At 36.4% G+C, this 19,082-nt stretch overlaps 1 protein-coding gene across 1 annotated transcript in view; it reads right to left on the reverse strand.

Annotated features, from left to right (window-relative positions):
- dnah6 (dynein, axonemal, heavy chain 6) overlaps nt 1-19,082 on the reverse strand; it is a 105,387-nt gene that overhangs the window by 16,396 nt on the left and 69,909 nt on the right. Inside the window, exons 57-68 of the mRNA XM_051704715.1 lie at nt 17,086-17,211; nt 16,435-16,599; nt 15,847-15,914; nt 13,873-14,053; nt 12,432-12,611; nt 10,207-10,440; nt 7,666-7,801; nt 7,364-7,536; nt 5,371-5,561; nt 3,036-3,196; nt 2,528-2,616; nt 377-523 (exon numbers count right to left, since the gene is read on the reverse strand). Coding sequence (XP_051560675.1) covers nt 377-523; nt 2,528-2,616; nt 3,036-3,196; nt 5,371-5,561; nt 7,364-7,536; nt 7,666-7,801; nt 10,207-10,440; nt 12,432-12,611; nt 13,873-14,053; nt 15,847-15,914; nt 16,435-16,599; nt 17,086-17,211 — 1,851 coding nt within the window. The remainder of the gene's footprint in view (nt 1-376; nt 524-2,527; nt 2,617-3,035; nt 3,197-5,370; nt 5,562-7,363; nt 7,537-7,665; nt 7,802-10,206; nt 10,441-12,431; nt 12,612-13,872; nt 14,054-15,846; nt 15,915-16,434; nt 16,600-17,085; nt 17,212-19,082) is intronic.

A 19,082-nucleotide genomic window follows, 5' to 3' on the forward strand; every position in this document is an offset into this window, starting at 1 on the left:
TTATTGTATTTATTTTTTTTACATTTTATTATTATCTTGAAAAATTGGCCATTTATTTTGTAACATTATAGCATAAATTGAAAATTTTATTTTCCACCACATTCAAAGGAATGTGTCTTGCAACTATAGTTTCCCACATAAAATCACAGACATATACTGTACATGAAACTTAAACTCAAAGTTAACCTCACACCAACAACTAATTTACACTAAGTTTCCATCCAATTGTTTTATTATATCACAAAAACTTCATTATTGTTCCAATCAAGTCCCTGCTCTTAGTTTATAGCAAGGAAAAATTCCCATTAAATTTTTAAACTTTATAATCTCAGGGTGCTTCAGACTGAAATTACACATTTAATCTTTGAGCCCTGACCTGAATGATGGCGTGGAAGAAACACACTCCAAAGATGACTTTTCTCCATTTCCTGCCAAGGATGTGCTCCTCAAAGAATGCGCTGCTGATCTCAGTAAAGGCCCGTCTCACGTTGGCACGAAGACCCTTTGGCGGCTCATTAGTAACCTACCATCACATTAACGTAGGCTTATTAGTTCCCTGGCAACACATGCATATTAGCAACAGAACACAACTAGAGTTAAAGTATAGGCAGGAAAGAAATGTAAAACTAACTTCTAGAATAAGATAGAATTTCTAAACAGTTTGGATGCTTTAATGCAGCAATGTGACTACACATTAATTATAATGAAACATCTCTTGTTTAAGGCCTTATGTGCTACTATTGTTTTCCAGTGACTTAGGTTACATCTTTTTAAAGACTTTGCAGATGACCTGGCACTGCTCTCTCACACTCACCAGCATAAGCAGGAGAAAACATCTCAACACGCAACACATTCTCACAACAAGTAGTCTTGAAGATCAACCAACAAAAAACAGAGATGATGACACTGAAAATCCCAAGCCCCTCACCACTACAAGCTGATGGAGCTGACCTACCCACAACTGAAGAATTCACCGTTAGGATGCTGGAGGACCAGTGACATTAGGAGCCGCCTCAGCAAAGCTAGACATACATTCAGAATGCTAAACAACATCTGGAAGTCTGCACAATATAGCTACAAAACAAAGCTCAGAATATATCAGAGCTGTGTTCTTTCCAACCTGCTGTATGGCTCAGAATGCTGGAGAATGACAGCAAGAGACCTATCCTAGCTGTCAACGTTCCATACAAAGAACCTCCGAAGAATACAGTGCATCTTTTGGCCCAACACAATAAGCAACCAGCAACTCCTTGCTTGATGCAATCAGAAGTATATGGACACCATAGGTGGTTGGGACATGTTGCCAGAAAAGAACAAGGGGACATCACCAGAATTGCCCTTCACTGGACATCAGAAAGAAAACACAGGAGAGACAGATGTAAAAACACGTTCAAGGCCATGAACCAGACCTGGGGGACCATACAATGGTTGGCCCAGAACAGACAGGAGTGGTGGACTTTTGTTGCTGCCCTTCATACCAATAGGCACAATGTGCAGTAAGTAGGTGAGTAAGAAGGTTTAATCTGTAGTTTATTTATAGGGATTTTGAGCACATTTGAGCACGGTGGTGTTAATGTTTTTCCCCATTAAGACTTATCTTTTTCTTGCAGGAGTGTGTGACATTGTTAGTGTGATTAAAATATTAATTTCATGTATGGTACGTGCATACATATCCCAGTGCTGAATTGATGAATAATGAGTAAAGGTACAAATATGTGCATGCCATCAACATATGAAACTTTATGTCTACATTGCATGCCTTCCACAGTTTTCCTGACCAACCAATGGGCGGCACCATGGTGATTCTATTTGCCTGTTTTCTATTTCTGGTCTCCCAGTAAAAACTGCCAAAAGGAGCGATCCAGAGGAGAACAACAACCAAGTGTTACTTGGAGTAAAAATGAATTTCAGGCTCCGAACATGTGTAGTTGTTGGCTGTCATAACAACTTAAAATAGTTAATGATATCACATAACTAACCACGGACCATCGCTTCATGTCATCTACACAATCAGGTGAGGCACAGTCTATAAAAAACAGTCATCTTGACTATGTGAAGTATTGGCATGTTTCTTGACAATTTTTACATATGTAATACCTTAAACATTACATTACCCACTAAGAATATATGCTGATGCGAGTGAAAACACTGGAGACCGGAAATTGAAAACTGTGGAATCGTGGAACACTTCCGCGTTCAGGAAAAAGGTTGACAGACGTGTGAGGCTTCAGTCTATATTGACGCATGTTTTCTTCTGATGGCATGGAAAAACCAAATGAATTCAAAGAAGAGTTTGACAAAACACCTTCACATTTTCTCTACCACGCAGCAATCAAAGAAGCAAAAAGGAAGTGAGATTGGAAAAAGGAGACAGACAGATAGACAGACAGACAGAAAGACAGACAGACAGATACATAGATGTGTGTGTGAGCATTCACAGAACATTATGAGAAAACAATTGTGCAAATGAGCCAGTGTGTGACTGAAAATCCTATATACTACACGCGTATTTAGGTGTGTGATTTACCTTAACAGAGTTTTGCAAAACAGTGACAGGAAACGCATTGGAAGGCATTGAGCTGAGGAAGAGTCTGAAGTCTTCATGGATAACTGTGTCTGCAAAAATCAAAGGTTTTTTCAGGACAGGGCAACAGAAAAATGTATTATTCATGGATTCACAAATGCAGCACACACAATCCACAACATGAAACAGGTGCAAAACAGTCCAGTTTGACTAAAATGTGATCAATAATATTTTAATTGAACCATCCACACACAGAAAGCCACATCTGCAAACAAACAGACAAAAATATTTATTTCATCAATCTAGTCATTCCATTTACAGGTTAATTTGGCAGGTCATACTAATCTGACACCAAGTCCATAATATAATATCTTTGTTTTATGGACTAATTAGAGTATTAACATCCAGAGATGTGCCACAGAGCTGCATTTAAATCATGCTTTAAAGGACTAGGCATGGAAGAAGGAATACACATTTGTATTTTAAGTCTCATTCACACATACAAACTAACCAGGTTCAATAAAGGATTTAATAAGTTCCTCCATTGCCAGCATCCAGGATACAGCAAGATGACAGTTTTGCAGAAATATCCAGCTGCCGATCTTTAGAGCTTCCAGAATCATCTTTTCAGCTATTGGCCCCTGACCCTGACCCAGCGAGATAGATTTGACCCTGCAATACAAGAAGCCCGCTATAATTACAAATAAATAAATAAATAAAAGTATTATCTTTAATTTATTAGTAAAGTGATATAGGTCTAGGTGAAAGAAATAAAGTGATACTTGTAGGTCTCTAGAGTCTAGTCTCAGTCTCAGACAGCATGCCCATGGACCAGCAACAGTCTCAATTTGGTAAGCTCTAATCTGATTGGCTGGCTTAATGCAACTTCTAAAATTCCATGTTTTAACATTAGTTCACGACATTAGTTAACATGCAATAACAGTGAACAATCCTTATTAAGCATTTATTAATATTAGTTAATGTTAATTTCAACATATACTAATGTAGACTAAATTTTCATGTTTATACATGATATTAATTATCATACGTATTTATAATCATTTGTATTACATTATTACATTTATGCTTTTATATTATGTTGTCTAATATGCATGCCTAAAGCCTTGTGTAAGTCAAAGCCATATAAGTCCTTTTTGTAAGTCTTATATAAGTTGCATACATTTGTATGGTTTGGACTTAAAGTTGCTGAGAAGGGTGCTTCAGAGACATGTGTTTCAAATTATTAAGGGAGGGGAAGTAATGTGGGCTCATTTTAAACAATGGAGAAGAAGTTATTTTCTTTTCTTTTTGTTGTACATAAATACGTCCTGACAGTTAACATCTTCAGAGAAAGACCAGACGAGAAGACCACTTTATGACACCATTCTCCAGTTGAAATTTTGCTTTCTCTCCTATGTCTGATACCTAAAAAGAATTAATAAAATGTGTTATTACTTGGCAAGTAACTGGTGTTTGGCTCTGTGACTTCACAACGGGGAAAAAGACATAAACTTCACTAATACATTTTTAAAATCAAAAGTTGTATTTGTTAACATTAGTTAATGCACTATGAACTAATATGAGCAATTGTATTTTTATTAACTAAAATTAATCTAGACTAACAAATGCTGTAAATATATATATATATATATATATATATATATATATATATATATATATATATATATATATATATATATATATATTGTTAAGTGTTTGTTCATGATACCTAATGCATAAACTAATGTTAACGAATGGAACCTTATTGTAAAGTGTTACCTTTAAACAGCTCGTGAGTCAACTGCTCTCATAATTGGCAAGCAAATGTGGTCAATAATAGCAGCCAGGTTCAGGTATACGATTTGTTGAAAGATTAAAAAATAATAGTTATATACAGCAACATTAAGGTACATATTTTAGATACAATCAGGCCTGGATTTACTAAGATCCTAAGTCACGGGTACTAATTTGCTTGTGCAATTTATCAGATTATGTGTGCATGTCGTGGGCGTTTTGTGGGTGATTTGCTAAAATTGCGCAAATAACTACACATGCAAATATTTTGGACACTCCCTCCAAAAGGACGCTTTTGCATGTGGTCCTTGCACCAAATGCGGGCTCACTTACAATACGGCTCTCAATTTATTTTTATTCAATATGGCATTTATTAATCTTAACCAGCACTCACTACTCATTTCGTGGGATTAAAATAACGCCTGCTCGGCGCACCAGTGCGTATCGGCCCGATTCGAGGACTGGAAAGAACCGGCACTTAAAATATTTTGCAATATTTCACCATTATGTTTAAAACATTGAAATACGATATGATTTGTACATAAATTGCATCAACACCGCCATTTATTTGGCACATTTGGAGGCATGTCTATAAATTGCATATTCATTTTGGGGAAATTGGCTATTTTGCACATCTGACAGATGCAACCAGAAGACTACATTAGTAGATGAACTCGGACCATTTTTGCACATGCTGTCAAGTTTGCACGTTTCTATACATGCAAACCTTTATTTAATCAGGGCTCGAGTGTTGATGCACAAAAGGAGGCAATGATAAAGTAAAAAGCTGAGGTGATGACATTTGATTTAACAGCCATTTGACAGCCAGCCATACACAGACAGAAGAAGAGAATGATGTCAATTTCTGGTGCACATAGGTAAAACTTCAGAAACACCCATATACCGAATATATTCATTATAATTATAAATTATAAATTCAGGAAATTCTGTTGACAGCCTATTGATATGTTTCAGTACAGCAACACTTCATTGGGAGTGACACTTGAGAAGTGAGTGAGTAAACAGGATGTCACATCACTGTGAATCAGTACCGATCCTGATATCCTCTCTCATTGGCGAACCGCTGGAACGCTCCCATTGGATCTGAGCCCGTGCTGAGAATGAAGACCAGAGGAGTGGATGGAGACATGTCTGTGTACAGCGTTGCCAGGTCGACTGGGGGATTCTCAACAAACTGTTGTCCCAAACTAATGATAACAAACTCAGTCACTGCAAACACAACCTGGAAACACACAGAATCAGAGACGATACATTTCAATAATACTGTATTCATCTGTATACTAGATAATGATACATTATCACCCAAGTAGACTTCCATGACACTTGATCAAACAGATACTGTCACACAGATACCGACAAGCAAATCACAGTTTCTTAATATCAAAGGAAGGAATAAGGTTAGGAATGTTATTGTGAATATACCGTATAGAGTGAAGAGCAGGTCAAGGTTTTTTTTTGTTTTTTTTTTTAAACAAAAACAGTCAGTTTAGTTTTTTTTTATTACCACCCTCCCTCTGGCTCTTAGAATTAAACAGAACACATTTTGCTGCAGTGCCTTTAAAACTTCTACTTCGAAACAGTTGATCTTTAAGTGAATGTAATTATGTAGGACAAAAAAATGTGATAAAATGCGGAGATGTGCTGAAATACAGGATCCGTGCATTAGGGCTTGCTTCTGTCTGTTATGTTATTATTATTAATCAAACATTGACAAAAAAAAAGAAAACCTTTCATTGCTCTAAGCTGCATAACTTTAGTATAATTAACACTCAATCAAACTAATTATAAGCTTGCTTTTCTGACAGCATCAAATCAGTCTTAATGTACTATATCATACAATCATGCATTGAAGACTATGCCAATAATTTAAATAGTTTGATTTTGCATTGTATTTCTTTTCTTTTTTTCGAAATTGATATCAATATTCGCTAAATTTAACTGGTATTGGCTTCTGAAATTATGGTTTCGTGACACCTCTAACTGGAATGATTAAAAAAATTACTCACTCATTACTCACTTAATTCACTCATTTCTAACAGTGGAATCTTTAGGATGGATATGAAGAGCAACAGGTGCTACATGCTACAAGTAACAGCACAAGGTTTGGCAGAGTCGAACACATTTTTCTTTTTTCGTTAGTTCATCTGATGTTAATAAAAATAGCATCTATCCTACTTCTTTCTTATTACCTCACCGTGACTGGGTGGGCCAAGTCTCTGAATACTGACTGGCAAACTCACTAAACAGCTGGGGCACTTTTGCGTATTTCAGCACAAAACTTGTCTTATTCACAAGCAATCGTGATGTAGTTTAAACAGGAACAATCAGCACCGAAACAGTGCTACATCTTGAGCGTTAAAATTAAGTCACTGCCATTCGTGGAAAAACGCCCGCTTTCCATGTAAGGCTCATTATAAATTGTGCTTTATTCACAAAACCCTGTGCTGTTTGCCTGGCGCAATAAACAATGTGCTTCTACCGCCTAAGAAAACCTGGTGGTAAACTTAATCTTATTTAAAAGAGATGTTTGAGTACATTTTCCATCAATCATCGCAACAGTAATTCGTTGAAAAATGAATCCGCAATACAGCGCTCAGAACCGACCTGCAAGATCAGAATTGCATCGTGCAAATTACGCTCAGCACAGATTTTGTCTGATCTGCATAATTCCTTTAATGAATTAGGCACTAAACCAGTGCAGAAAGCATGTGCAAACAGGCATTGTGTATATGTGGGTGGTCGTGTTAATGTGTTCACGTTTCTGACATTTTGAAATGAGCTGCTCTCGCAGACAAGGAGATTTCAGTTTTCAGTTCTTAAAGTTACATTACATAGTACAAATTCTTTTTATTTTAAAGATCAATGTAAATCAGATTTCTCATAATATGACCCCTCTGAAGAAAAAAGCACTTAATTTTTGTAGGCAACTATGTGAGTTGTAATTGTTACTAAAAGTGTAATGCAACTGTTTGTTTATACATACAGTAATAACATTCTAATATCTCAGCGATTTTATTCCTTTACCTTTTCCTCCATAAAACTCTTGATGAGGATGAGTTTCTGGAATGCACCAAGCCGCTGGTTCCAGTGACCTCTAACCTGTGGCTGTTTCTCAGAGGATGTGTCCTTTGGGTAAGGGGAAAGAGCAGTGACATACCCCTCCCATTCTTCTGGGTTTAACGTTACCTCCAATTGCCCTGCAGACCAAGAGAAAGGGGAAGGGAAAGATGGAGAGCAAGATAGGAATTATGATTTCCATTTTTTGATCAATGCTTTTCTAAAAAAGTAAGAACCAAAGATGTTCTAGTGAAACAGGAAGATGATACCCAGTTTGACAGTGATAGGTTTGGATATAATTTCTTTCTTAATGCCGTTAAAGCACAGCAGTCTGTCTTCTAGATTGCAACATGTCTCCCAGGCAAAATCAGACAACCATGGCACTTCTGGTTTCTCTGGAAATTCCTGCAGTGGGAACATTCAAACAGCATGAATTAAAAAGAACTTCGATCAAGCATTAGTCATTTTTGATTTAAGTGTTGTTGAAAAACTTTGGAGCAGCTGAAAAAAAAATCAGAAGCTGAAAACAATAATTAGTTAGAGGCAATGATATCTCCTCAGTTCATGGATAGGGGGGAAATTACAGATAAGTGGGTTAATTTTAAACAGCAAGTATACAGTAACTAGAATTGTACATTTTCAAATGGAATATGAGTGGTGCTTGCTTGTGCAAAAGTTTTTGTTGTGGGTGGTTGCTGGGGCATTGCTATGCTATTGTTAGGGCATTTTGGATAGTTGCTTACTGGGCCAAATAAGAGCCCATCTCTATGTCTCTGATTGTCTGGTCCCTAGATATTGCACAGGTCTATCCTTCAAAGTAAGTCTATTATGCTTTTTTGCCCGTTTTATATCCCACCAGGTGCAAATCAGAAGTCTGATCTCTTCGTAAAGTAATAGCACACTTCTCGATTAACCGGCCAATTTGGGGGCCTGGGTACCACGCGAGTTGGAATCCAGAGCGTGCTGAGTGACTCCAGCCAGGTCTCCTAAGCAACCAAATTGGCCCAGTTGCTAGGGAGGGTAGAGTCACATGGGGTAACCTCCTCGTGGTCGCTATAATGTGGTTCTTGCTCTCGGTGGGGCACGTGGTGAGTTGTGCGTGGATGCCGCGGAGAAAAGCGTGAAGCCTCCACACGCGCTATGTGTCCACGGTAACGCGCTCAACAAGCCACGTGATAAGATGCGTGGATTGATGGTCTCAGACTCGGATACAACTGAGATTTGGCAAACACCACTTATGAGAGCAAGTTCATATTTGTCTGTAATACAAAAGAACTGGATTCTGTAAATAGCCATGTAGCAATGTATTGCTTCAATGCACATTAAAACAATATAACAGCATGGAGCAATAGTAAGATGCTTTGTTAATGTGAACAGACAGTACAGGTGCCTCAGGAAAGGGAAAAAAATAGAAAACGGCTCTCCAATCTAAAAATATATTTAATCTCATTCATGGCTTGTGGAAGGATGATTGTGTCTCTAGTGCTGTGTCAGTGAAAACAGACGTTTGGAAACAGAAATAGAATAAAAACACACACACTAGGGCTGGGCGATAGGACAATGTAATCGGTTATCAACGATATCTGACAAATACATCGATGCCAGTTGTGACAGTCACTGAGAGACAATAATCGAGAATATCGGGAAATGACAAACCATGGTGCTGGGAAGTTGCCAAATAGGTTTTGCTTTTTTATTTTTTACAGAGACAATGCTCAAATTACTGTTATATATATATATATATATATATATATATATATATATATATATATATATATATATATATATATATATATATAATAAGAAATACATTTAATTAAAAGGCAGATTTGGAGGGCAGCTAGTCAGTAAGACCACACATGCTTTCAATCGCAGCATGCACAGAAAAATGTTCTCTCGCAAGATGAGCAGAGTATGGGAATATTTTCACTTCGGTGGTGGTGCAAGAAGACCAGATGCTTATCCTCTATCATTTTACAAGTCACTTTATGCATGCCCGGAACTTCTTTTCCAGTTGAGCGGGTTCATGGATTAAGAACCTCAGGTCCTGTTTTTTTCTGGACCATGTTGACATGTTGAAAAAATGGTTAGTAGTAAGTAGTAAATAGCTATTGAAGGCCTATTTTTTTCCACATTATTTTTTACCCTGCCAGTTCAAGTTCATCTTTTATTTAATTTTTTTACAACAATATATTAAGTTTATGTTTCTCTTAGACTTGTTTTTTTATCCTATAGCTATTTTTAACTGTTACTGGCTAACTTTCTTAACCAAAGAGCTGTCATATTTAGTAGTAGTAGTAGTAAATGTGATATTTAGTCTAGTAGATCATAGGCTGATGCACGTCACAAAATTTCTGCAAATTTCAGCGCTTACATTTTTTTTCGTAGACTTGGCTTACCTGTTAATAATTGTCAACAATGTGCTGACTGTTATAATATGTTGGGTAACTTTTACTTGGTGAATTCTATTTAGAACAGGCTGTTAGGATTGCTCTTATGGGTCCTGGACACAGTTCCACTTGATGCAGGTTTTGATCATGTTTTCTGTAATATTTTAATCCTATTTCTTTGTATTACTGAGGCCTATTACTTGCATCTCATAGTAATACATTTACATAACAGGCTCCGGGGGGGGTGGGGGGAGTTAACAATGTAATCAGATATTGCAATATTTTTTATTTCTTGCATATGGCCCAGCCTTAACACACACACATGCATACGCATGCTTGCACACACGAACGCACATGCACACACAGTGTTCTCTTTCTTTCTCTCTTTCATCACAAGTGCAGTTTACTGTAATCTCTGACCTTCTCCATGCCTCGAGCCCCTCGCAGAAAGTACTGCCACTCCTGCTGGGAGATCTCTCCTCTCTGCATCATGATCTCTATGCACAGCATGAAGCTGTAGATGGCCTTGTGCTGCTCAAAGAGGCCACGGGACACATTTGTGTAAGCGCTCAGCAGAGTCTGGTCCAAAAGGATCTGTAGTCTAACGCTTAGATCACTGTGCTTCTCTGCTGACTCTATAGTGTTGTTGAATAACTGCAGGAGAGGAGAGGAGAGGAGAGGAGAGGAGAGTCCATAAATGTGCACAGGATAGGCAAGTAACATGAGGGACAAAAATTCCCTGAGTCAAGGGATTTCTTCAGGGGTATTACAATAAATGCCTTATCTATCACCCTTACCTAAGCATTTGTATTGTATTTTCACTCCCTTCCTAAATCTAAACTGAATAAAGTAATTTAAAGTCAAAAGATTACCACATCATAACACACACAAACTAACTCCTGCTGACAATTAAAGATTAAAGTGCCTTGAGATTTTTCAAAAAGTGATGGGAACAAAATTGGCCTTTGCTAAAGTGGTAGGGACATGTCCCACTCATCCTCAGCATAAATTACACCTCTGGACAATGAGAACTGTTACAAGCTTGACATTGCGAAATGTAATGTATATAAGGAGGGGGGTTACATTTACATTGTAAACATAATGTGTCAAACAGGCCTTGCATTTGAACAGAGCAGACAAATGAGAGATAAATATCTCGTGATATGATACACAACGTTTTAAGGCTCCTGTCTCACTCTCTGTTCAAGCTGAAAAGCAAAAAAACATTTGGTGTGTAAGTTTCACATGTTTATGGCACTATCTAGTGGTTATTTGTGAAAGAAGTGGTTTCAGTGTTTATATCGATCTATTTAAAATGGCAGTGCACTTCTGAAAAAAATGACTTATGTTGGGATAAATAACAGCTTATTTTAATAAAGTAAAAGTGCCAATGATTATATTGTTACTGATATTTTATAATTAGTATTTGCTGAATATAAGCAACTTATGCTTTGTTAAATTTTGTATATTATTTTATTGAAAAAGCATGTTGAAATTACATGTATCAAATATGATACAATAGGCTTATGAGGTATATCTCTCAACCACCATTACATTCCATTAATGCCCACTATAAAAAATCACAGAGCTTTGAAAATTCTGACATATACTTTTTATATATATAAAAAAAATGTATATACACTTTTTAAGATATATTATTATTATTTTTCATATATGCAGCCTGCTCTGCCATTATAAATATCTCATTAGTTTACATCACAAGCTATTATGATGTCATCTTACCATAAGTTCATGAGACCCAAGGAAAAAAGTTTTACAATTTCCCTTTTTTAAATGTCAATATATTGTTTGGTGCATAAAAAACATATGATAAAAACTGTTTACTGAATATATATATATATATATATTATTCATATTGTATTTGATGTGCTGAATTAAACTGTGATACACTTCAATCCATATTTATAGACCACGAAGAGGAAGTTGTCATGGCCAAACTTTCAAACATTTGGTATCTCTGAAAAGCCCATGGAGTCCTCTGATAATACCCCAAGATTTACCACTGTACCATGTATGGTCTAAGAACAACTTAAATAAAAAATGTCCTATACAAAAATGAACTGCTGGGCCTGAGGAGGATAGCAGCATTTTAAAGCCTAATGTATCAAATATGATACATAAAAATCATTATTTATTTTTTTTACGATTTCTTTTTATATTTTGTTTAATGGTACTAAAAAGAGTTTAATGTAAAAAAAAAAAAATTTAATATTCTGACAATTCTTTCATATGGCAGGCTTTACAGGGTTAAATACTAATTAATTAATTAATAATTAAAATGTATTTATATTATTGCTTATTGATGGCACATTGATTGCTTATTGGGGTTACTTCTGTGCTTTGATACTGCCTTCTCAATAAACACAGACAGCTATTTTGTTTGGTCGTTATAAAATGCTTAAGAGACCTAGTTTTGCCTTCATTTTGGTATATTGGTTTTCAGGTAATATCACGCAGGATATCTTTATATTACTGTGAGATTTGTTGCATTAAATAATTATAGAATTAATAAATTATTCTAGTAATTGCTATACAATTAAACAAGTATAATCCAGCTGGGTTTTACTATAATAATACGCATCCTGAAACAGTATTATAGCATGAATGGTCTGTATAGAAGTTACCTGTTTAAAGTACTTTAGTGAGAACTGGTACATGGGGTCAATCTCAGACAGGCTGGCGATGACAAAGTACATAATGGAACCACGCGTGGCAACAGGGCGATACTTCTCTCTGGCTGTGTTGATCATCTCCTCTGTCGTCTCCGCCTCCTCCAGCCGAGACTTAATGGCCTGAGATGTCACCTGAGCCAGACAGGAGACAATAAATTGTAAGCGGATCCGCTTAATGTCCATGAAGCTCAAGTGTTACGGTATATTTAAAACAGAAACAAAGGCAAGGACTCGGAAGTCTGGCAGGTTTATAAAAGGTCCTTAAAATGCAAAAGGAGGTGTAAAGCAGTCTACACTGAAGAGCAATGTCAGTCTTACAGAGATGCAAGGGGCTGTAGCAGAGGGGACTGACAGAGATGGAGCTGTTTTCTGTCTGTAGGACAGATATTTCATTTGTTATTCTCTGTGGGTGGCGGAAGAGTAGCAGACAGTGATATGCAATTTGTGTTTCTTATCTTCCTGCTCGCTCATATTTAGCTCAATTTATTATGTTCATACGTATTTCATGAAAAAGGCCCAAAATTTGTGTGATAGTACAGACATTATTTTATTGAATTTAAATGTGCACTACAGTAAGTGTATATGATAAAAAAAAAGTGAGAGAAAGTTGATCCACACTGAAAATCTAATTGAATAAATAAAAATAATTAAAAAAGCCTTAGGACTTTTAACAATTTAAAACAAAAACTTTTTGATGTTAAGTAAATAAGAGATATGTAAGATACTGCACTTCTTCTAGGCACAATGTACAAAAGGTCTGATTTCCTTGCTTCTCTGGAAGCACACAAGATTTCCACCATGATCTGAGATACTTCTGGGACTGATATCATATGGGATCCTGGGACTGTAGTGCATTACTCCAACCCCACAATCCAGGTGCCTGAATCGCCTCTTTAAAATGTTGAAAATGTGCCAGTCTACACCACATGTTCAGATACATGTCCAGTTGTAAAGCTCTTCTCCTTCATTTGATAATTAATTAGTGAATAACTGCTGCCTTTATCAAATGTACACAAACATATCTTTTAGATTCAATTGCATTAACAGCCTGCTTTCCATGGGTGAAATAGTGCAGTGTCAATTGCAACAGGCAAATAGCACTTATATCTGTATGAATACAGTACAATCCACAATTAATATAACTTTCATAAAAAGGAGGCAATTTGACTTATATACACATAGTATCGCAGTACTACATTACTGCATTTAGCACTCGGTTAAACTGGATTGTGGGTGTTTAGCAAATAAGATCCAGTTTTTTCGCTAAAATATTGCACAAAACTGTTTAGTGAATTTTCTCTCCAGTCTCTTATCATTCTTTACTAGGAAGCTGAATCAGTAAAAAACGCAAAACTATGCCCTCCTCTTAATCCTCCGATTTCAAACCACTGACCTTGGACTCTTGTAAAGTTTGTACAAGCTCTTCGTTGTCAAGGATGTTGCCCTCAGAGGTGAAAAGCAGCTTGAGGATTCGGTCTTCAATGGCTTTCAGCTGGTTCCGGTCTGTATTGATGCGAACTATCAGCTGGTTCCTCTGCTCCTCCAGGTCAGGACGCTCCAGACGGACTACATCACTGGGTACAGACAGAAATAATCACAACAACAATGTAACACATTGCACATTGGTCAGAGATAAGTAATAACTAGTTAATCAACATCAAAATATTTGAGGCTTCCAAACTTTTAAAAGATCTTAGTTATAAAAGTGTTTAGAGCTAAAAGAAAGAGAAAAACACTCAACTGCCATACAGAGCGCTCATAATACTATATACCAACATCTCAATAGTTCAACAGAGTACATTTGTATTTAGCTGTATTTAAACAGTGTGCTAGTTGGTCAGGCCTTTGTCGTTCAGCACACAGCACACTATGACACTGCCTGAAAAGAAAATACAGTCATAATAAAGTCCATGGGCATGGGACAGGGGGTGATGTTTTTTATGATGTAACATACAGTATCATACAAGAGAAAAACTCTTATAGACTGCTGTGATTCTATCACTTCTTGCTGTTCTAGCAAGATGAACCTCTGATCCAGCTGCTCTTTACAAGGTAAATGTTATAGACCTTGTTACTTTGGACACTGAGATGTTTTTCTGCTACAAGTTTTATGTATAGTAGATTCAAAGAAATACATTTTCAGGACAAAATGCAAGAAATGTTGACTAAAATCTAATAAAAGAATTGACAATTTTACCCAATATTTGTGTCTCAAATGTATTTTTATACTTTGTAGACTACAGCGCTGTTAGCTTAGCTACATGCTAATAGCAAAAAATTGAAATAAGTCGATTAAGAGTCGATTGGTATGATGCATAGAGTTGCCTTTGTAGAGCATTCCAAAATGTTCATTTATGAACAGAAATAAAATATCTCTCATTCACAAAAGTTCTACACATGCCCCAGCCCTTACCTGTTGGTTGGTTTATTAAATATTTAGGCTAATTTGAATATAGATTACTCTTAGCCCCATTTAAAGGGATACTTCACCCAAAAATGAAAATTCTCTCATCATTTACTCACCCTCATGCCATCCCAAATGTGTAAGACTCAAAAGTAAACTCCAAAAAGTTTCAGTTAACATTAGTTAATGCACTATGAACTAAAATGAACTAACAATAAGCAATTGCATTTTTATGAACTAACAGTAACAAAGATTAAAAAATGACGTAACAAATATCTTGTTAATTGTTTGTTCATGATACCTAAAGCATTTACTAATGTTAACAAATGGAACCTTATTGTAAAGTGTTACCATTTCTTTCTTCAGCAGACCGCAAACAAAGATTTTTAGAGGAATATTTCAGCTCTGTAGGTCCATTCAATGCATGTGAACGGTGATCAGAACTTTGTGGCTCAAAAAATGACAAAAGAAACAGAAGTAATCCATAATACTCCAGTGGCTAAATCTGGATCTTCAGAAGCGTGTATGTTTGCTTTCTTTACTTTTATGTTTCCTTTATGTGATTTTTGGAGCTACAAAGGTCTGATCACCATTCGTTGTATAGACCTAATGAGCTGAGATATTCTTCTAAAAATCTTCGTTTGTGTTCTGCAGAACACATCTGGGATGGCATGAGGGTATTTTCATTTTTGGGTGAACTATCACTTTAACACATATAACTACATTTAAATTCTGCTGAATTATGCAAATTTCCCCTCAAAATTAGCACAGAAATAAAAGTCTTAAGGTTCTGCCTGGGCCTGCTTATGAGGTTCTATTTTAGTCAGGATGCTGCCTTACAAGGCAGCTGACTATGTAGGCTGTAGACAGCAAACGTTGCTCACTATGTTTTGGAACAGAGCCAGTGAATCAAAATAGCAAATAGAAAATTCAGAGGGCAACCCTTCATCTGTATTGGATTACCTGAGGATTTGGTCTTCCAGCCCAGACTTGGTAACTGTGAAGTTGATGATGGTCACTTTGATGCAAACCTGATGCAGATAAGAATCAAGTCAAATGATTATTACAGACATGTAGTTTAAACACCAATACTAAACATGTGATAGCATGCATCCTTCACAGGCATGAAACTAATGATTTACATTATCTGTTCATTGTATCCCCCTAGAGATGTTCCAGCTGGCACTGTCCTCTCTATAAATTCTCTTGAGGCACACTTTGATTTGCCACATGAGCTCTATATTTGCTGTCTGTCTCTGAGAATGTTTCTTTAGTCCAAATCGTTCTGTCAGCACAGCTCATCTCTCTTATTTAAGTGGAAATGACAGGCCTGTCCTGTCTCTAACGCTGCAGCTTACAAGACCACATCCCTTTTTCACAGGGAATCATATTTCGCTGTGTGTTCTCTGCCTACTGCAAGTGCCCTGTCTGCTATGATCAGTAGGGCATTGTTTATTGGCAGGTGGGCCCTGATCAGTGTTTACATTCACATTCAGCTCTCCATGATGTTATCTGTGTTATCTACTCAGACTCAAACACTCTCAAACACACCTCTGGGAGGTAGTGGGGGTTGGCCATTTTGGTGGTCATGTAGAAACGGAAGTTTTTATCATAGTCAATGTCAGAATCTCCCAGTCGGATCAAAGTTCTGCCACCCAACACAAATGTCTGCTTCAGAAGAATGGGCTCCAGTGCAGGATCCAGAGTTTCTTTTAGCTGTACACACACACACACATGAAAAACAATTACTTAAATAATTGAAATGCATGTCATTTATTCATTTTGCATTCATAAGGTCATTCAGAGCATTCCATTTCATTTCTAAGTTAGATCTATTTATGGTACATTTAAAATAATATCTTTAATCTTAAAATGTTTCTAAAAACTACATGACAGAGTAAACTACTTTCCTTAGTCGTCAGTAGTCAAAACAAACAAGACAATCACATCTGGCAAGAGTCAGAACTGATGAATCAATCATTTCAGACTCAATTAAACAATTCAAAGCCAATCAGATCAGTTTGGCACTGTTATCCGCTCAACCAAGTTCCCCACCGAATTTCAACTGACTTTAAAATCTCAAATATAAAATATAATTTTTTCCATGAGTTGCATATGTATTTAAATCAGTTTTGTTTCTTTAACAATGAGAGACTGGAAGTATATTTGGTAGATAAATATGGGTGTAAATTGAAAGGTTACCTCCTCCAGCAACACAGGCATGCCAAGCCGGATGGCATTCTCAAGTGTTCGGAGGAAACCTGCGTCTGTTAGCTTGATCACCTTTAGACCATTCTTTGTCTCTTTGGACCGTATCCAACGATTTGCCTACATACAAAATGGAGCATGAAAGATGAGGTTATAGAATAAAGGGGTAACACTTTATTTTAGGGATAAGAAATTAGACAGTAATTAATGACTAATAATTGGACTTGTAAGGGACTAGTTACTGACTTTTAAGGTATTTATTAGGCCTTTGTTCATTGATTTCTTACCTTTGCCTAAAAGCCCCTTTACACTTGTTTTTTCCAAACAATTAACTTATTAGGTAAAAACAAAAGATACCAATAGCTAGTAAGGTGCAAAATACATTCTTTATAGGTTCCCATTACACTATGTGAATGTGCAACTTATAAGTATAAAATAAATATAGAAGGCAGAGACTTTTGATGCTTAGTGTAAATAGCGACAAAAAGCATCCTCTTTGCACTAAGGACAAATAGTGTTCGATGATATTAGCACCCCTAATTAAACACTACCATACAGTACAGGGGCATCACTGCAGCATGTTTATTGTGTTTATTTAGAGTCCCACAAACACCCTACACCAACTCCTACCCCTAAACATAACCCTAACCTTCTCTGCTTTGTTGAAATACTATACGCATTCTACATGTATTTCATACTTATAAGCCGCACATTCACACAAAGTACTGAGAACCTATAAAGGATGTATTTTGCATCATACTAGCTATTGATATGTTTTGTTTTTAGCAAAGAAATTCATTGTTAAAAGCAAATATAAAGGCACTATAAAGCAAGAATAAGAAATCAGCCAATAAAAGCTTAATAAATACTTTATAATGTATAACTAGTCATTTACAAGTGTAATTATTAGTCATGATCTAATTTCAAATTAGTCTAATTTCTGATCCCTAAACTAAAGTGCTACCGAATTAAGTTGCACAAGCATGTATGTTTACTTTCTTGCTGACCTGAGCTGAGCTGAGTGCAGTGTTTGCATCATGGTATTTGTGTGTGTGTGTGTGTGTGTGTGTGTGTGTGTGTGTGTGGGTATGTGTGTGTCTGCATGTAAAAGCGATACAGCCTGATGTTTATATGTCTGTTTCAGTCTTTCTGGAAGAGAGAAGCCTCCCAGGAGAGATGATAGATGGTGAAAGAACAAAACACAAACAACAAGATATAATAGATGTAGATAGGAGAATGGCAGGCAAATGCTGTGAAAACAGAGGACAGTAATGAAAAAGGAAAGGCTGGAATGAGAGAGAGAGATTTGTTAAAGGTAATTTAGGGAGGACTGTTTTCCAATTTGCTTTTCATACCACCTTGACAACATCTTTAACAAACTGAACATGCCCAACTATCAGATATCCTTCAATCAACGCACATATTAACCTAAGGTGTCACAGAGGCTATGAAATGAAGCAGAAACCCTATTGAGAAGTCTCCAAACAAGTCAGTCTCTTTTTGTCAGTCTAAGTTCAACACTGTGTTACTTACTATCTTACTCCTTCTACAACAGTCAAGGAATTGCATAAGAATTTAGATTAAGCACAGTTAAAGACTATTTTTATGTGAAATATACCATTTCACACATTTGTTGATAACAACTGTCTGTGCTACACTGATCCTATCGTCAAAGTCCTTTATTTAAAACATACATACAGTACATGTATCATTCGTATTAATAACACCAAGTTTTCACAAGGTAAACTAATACCAGAATTATAAAGCTAAAAATGCATGGACACTACTAACACTAAAACCTGATAGCTGCTACTGCCAATTGCCAACTAATGATGTAATTTGCTTGGGAAACAGTGCGTGACAGTTGGCTTGCCTTCCAGATGACAACTTGTCCAAATTAGTGTCAGCTTCATTTCACCCTGAAAATAAGCTGCTTTTAAAGTGATTTGATGGATGGCTTCTAAACAGTTTCATGGAGATATTGTTTAGCT

This window comes from Myxocyprinus asiaticus, chromosome 8 (assembly GCF_019703515.2).
Source record: "Myxocyprinus asiaticus isolate MX2 ecotype Aquarium Trade chromosome 8, UBuf_Myxa_2, whole genome shotgun sequence".
NCBI classification, from domain to species: domain Eukaryota; kingdom Metazoa; phylum Chordata; class Actinopteri; order Cypriniformes; family Catostomidae; genus Myxocyprinus; species Myxocyprinus asiaticus.